Source organism: Nicotiana attenuata, unplaced genomic scaffold, assembly GCF_001879085.1.
Source record: "Nicotiana attenuata strain UT unplaced genomic scaffold, NIATTr2, whole genome shotgun sequence".
Classification (NCBI taxonomy): domain Eukaryota; kingdom Viridiplantae; phylum Streptophyta; class Magnoliopsida; order Solanales; family Solanaceae; genus Nicotiana; species Nicotiana attenuata.
The window spans coordinates 279725-281676 of NW_017670452.1; the positions used below are offsets into that span (position 1 = coordinate 279725).

At 42.8% G+C, this 1952-nt stretch overlaps 1 protein-coding gene across 1 annotated transcript; it reads left to right on the forward strand.

The window, feature by feature from the left end:
* The first annotated feature begins 210 nt into the window (after nucleotides 1-210).
* Nucleotides 211-804, forward strand: LOC109239606. The gene has a single exon (XM_019406192.1). The coding sequence runs from the start codon at nucleotides 211-213 to the stop codon at nucleotides 802-804; it is 594 nt and encodes a 197-aa protein (XP_019261737.1).
* Nucleotides 805-1952: the final 1148 nt, after the last annotated feature.

Genomic DNA, 1952 nt, shown 5'->3' on the forward strand with positions numbered 1-1952 from the left:
ATAGATAGAGTGCTATTGAGATTCTTTTTATTTGATGGAGTTTATATAGAGTTGAATTCTGAGTAGGTTAACGAGCAGATGGACTCTGCTCCAGTGAATTTTCTCCTGTAACACTCAGTATCGTTGTTATTTTTTTTTTTGGTTTTCTAGTTGGTGCTCCGTACTTATATCAGAGTCATGATTAGTCCGGATTTGGGAAGTTATTGGTAGATGATTCACTTATTAGATGAAGGAAATACGGACATCGTGCTGGGCACTTGGAGTTCTTTCGAGAGTCGACGTGATTTTGAATATTGCATGCATATCAAGGTTGATGAGATTGTGGGGGCTATGCGCAAGATGAACAGAGGTAGAGCGACCGGGCCAAATGAGATCCCAATGGAATTTTGGAAGACTGCAGACAAAGGAGGCTTGGAGTGGCTTACTAGGTTGTTTGATGTCATTTTTAAGACGATGAAAATGCCTGAAGAGTGGAGGCGGAGTACGATGATTTCGGTGTACAAGGATAAGGGGGCATACCCAAAATTACAACAACTATTGAACGTCAAGCTGCTAAGTCACACCATGAAAGTTTGGGAGAGGGTGATAGGAGTTAGGGTAAAGGGTAGTGTATCTATTTTCGAGAATCCATTCGGATTCATGCCAGGGCGATCAACTACAGGAGTCATTCACCTTATCAAAAGACTAGTGAAACAATATAGGGATAGGAAGGACTTGCACGTGGTGTTTATTGACCTAGAGAAAGCTTATGCCAAGGTTCCAAGGGAGGTTCTTTTGAGGTGTTTGCAGGTTAGAGGCCCGTAGCTTATACTAGGGTGATCCAGGATATGTATGATGACGTTAAGACTTGGGTTAGAACGGTTGGAGGGGACTCGGAACACTTCTTTGTCGGAATGGGCTTGCATCAAGGATCCGCGCTTAGCCCGTTTTTATTGCCTTGGTAATGGATGTTTTGACGTGGCGCATTCAAGGGGAGGTTCCATGATGCATGTTACTTGCGAATGATATAGTACTAATTGACGAGTCGCGAGGTGGTGTTAACGCGAAGCTGGAGGTTTGGAGATAAACCCTGGAGTCGAAAGGTTTCAAGATGAGCAGGACTAAAACAGAGTACTTGGAATGCTAGTTCAGCTACGTGATTGATGATGCGGACGTGGAAGTGAAGCTGGATTCATAGGTCATCCCTAAGAAGGGGATTTTCTAGCACATCGGATCTATTATCAAGGTAATGGTAAGATTGACGAGGATGTCACACATCGTATTAGAGCGGGATGGATGAAATGGACACTTCCAGGATTTTGTGTGATAAGAAGGTGCCACCTCGACTTAATGGTAAGTTTTACAGAGTGGTGGTTAGACCTGCTACGCTATATAGTGCAGAGTGTTGGCATGTTAAAATACTCATGTCCAGAAGATAAAAGTAGCAGAAATGAGGATGCTAAGATGGATGTGTGGGTATACAAGGTTAGATAAGATAAGGAATATTGATATTCGGGAAAAGGTGAGAGTGACACTCGTAGAGGACAAGATGAGGGAAGTTAGATTGAGATGGTACGGGCATGTGAAGAGAAGGTGTATTGATGTTAGGCATATTTCTATATGTTTTAATATTACCTCACTCATGTTTTAACTTTTTGATGCTATTCGATCTTTAAAATGCCCAACATGGCTTAATTATTAGTTTTATGACTAATAGAGTTGTGTGTGATGATTTAGGGTGTTTGGAATGCAAAAATATGAAGAAAATGTGATCTAGCTAGAGGAGGGGGTTGGATGCGTCGCATCCAACCTGGAGAAAAATCATGTTTCGTGCACCCTTAGCAGTAAAGTCAAACCATAGCATCCGCACCTGGGCACATCTGAGATGGAGGAACAAAGGGTGGATGTGAAGCATCTACCCTAGCATGCGAAGCTGAGAAGTGGAGGACGAGGTGGATGCGAAGCATCCACCC

Bases quoted from the DNA above. Each gene is read 5' to 3' on its own strand.
- LOC109239606 (XM_019406192.1), top strand. From the start codon at position 211: ATGATTCACTTATTAGATGAAGGAAATACGGACATCGTGCTGGGCACT.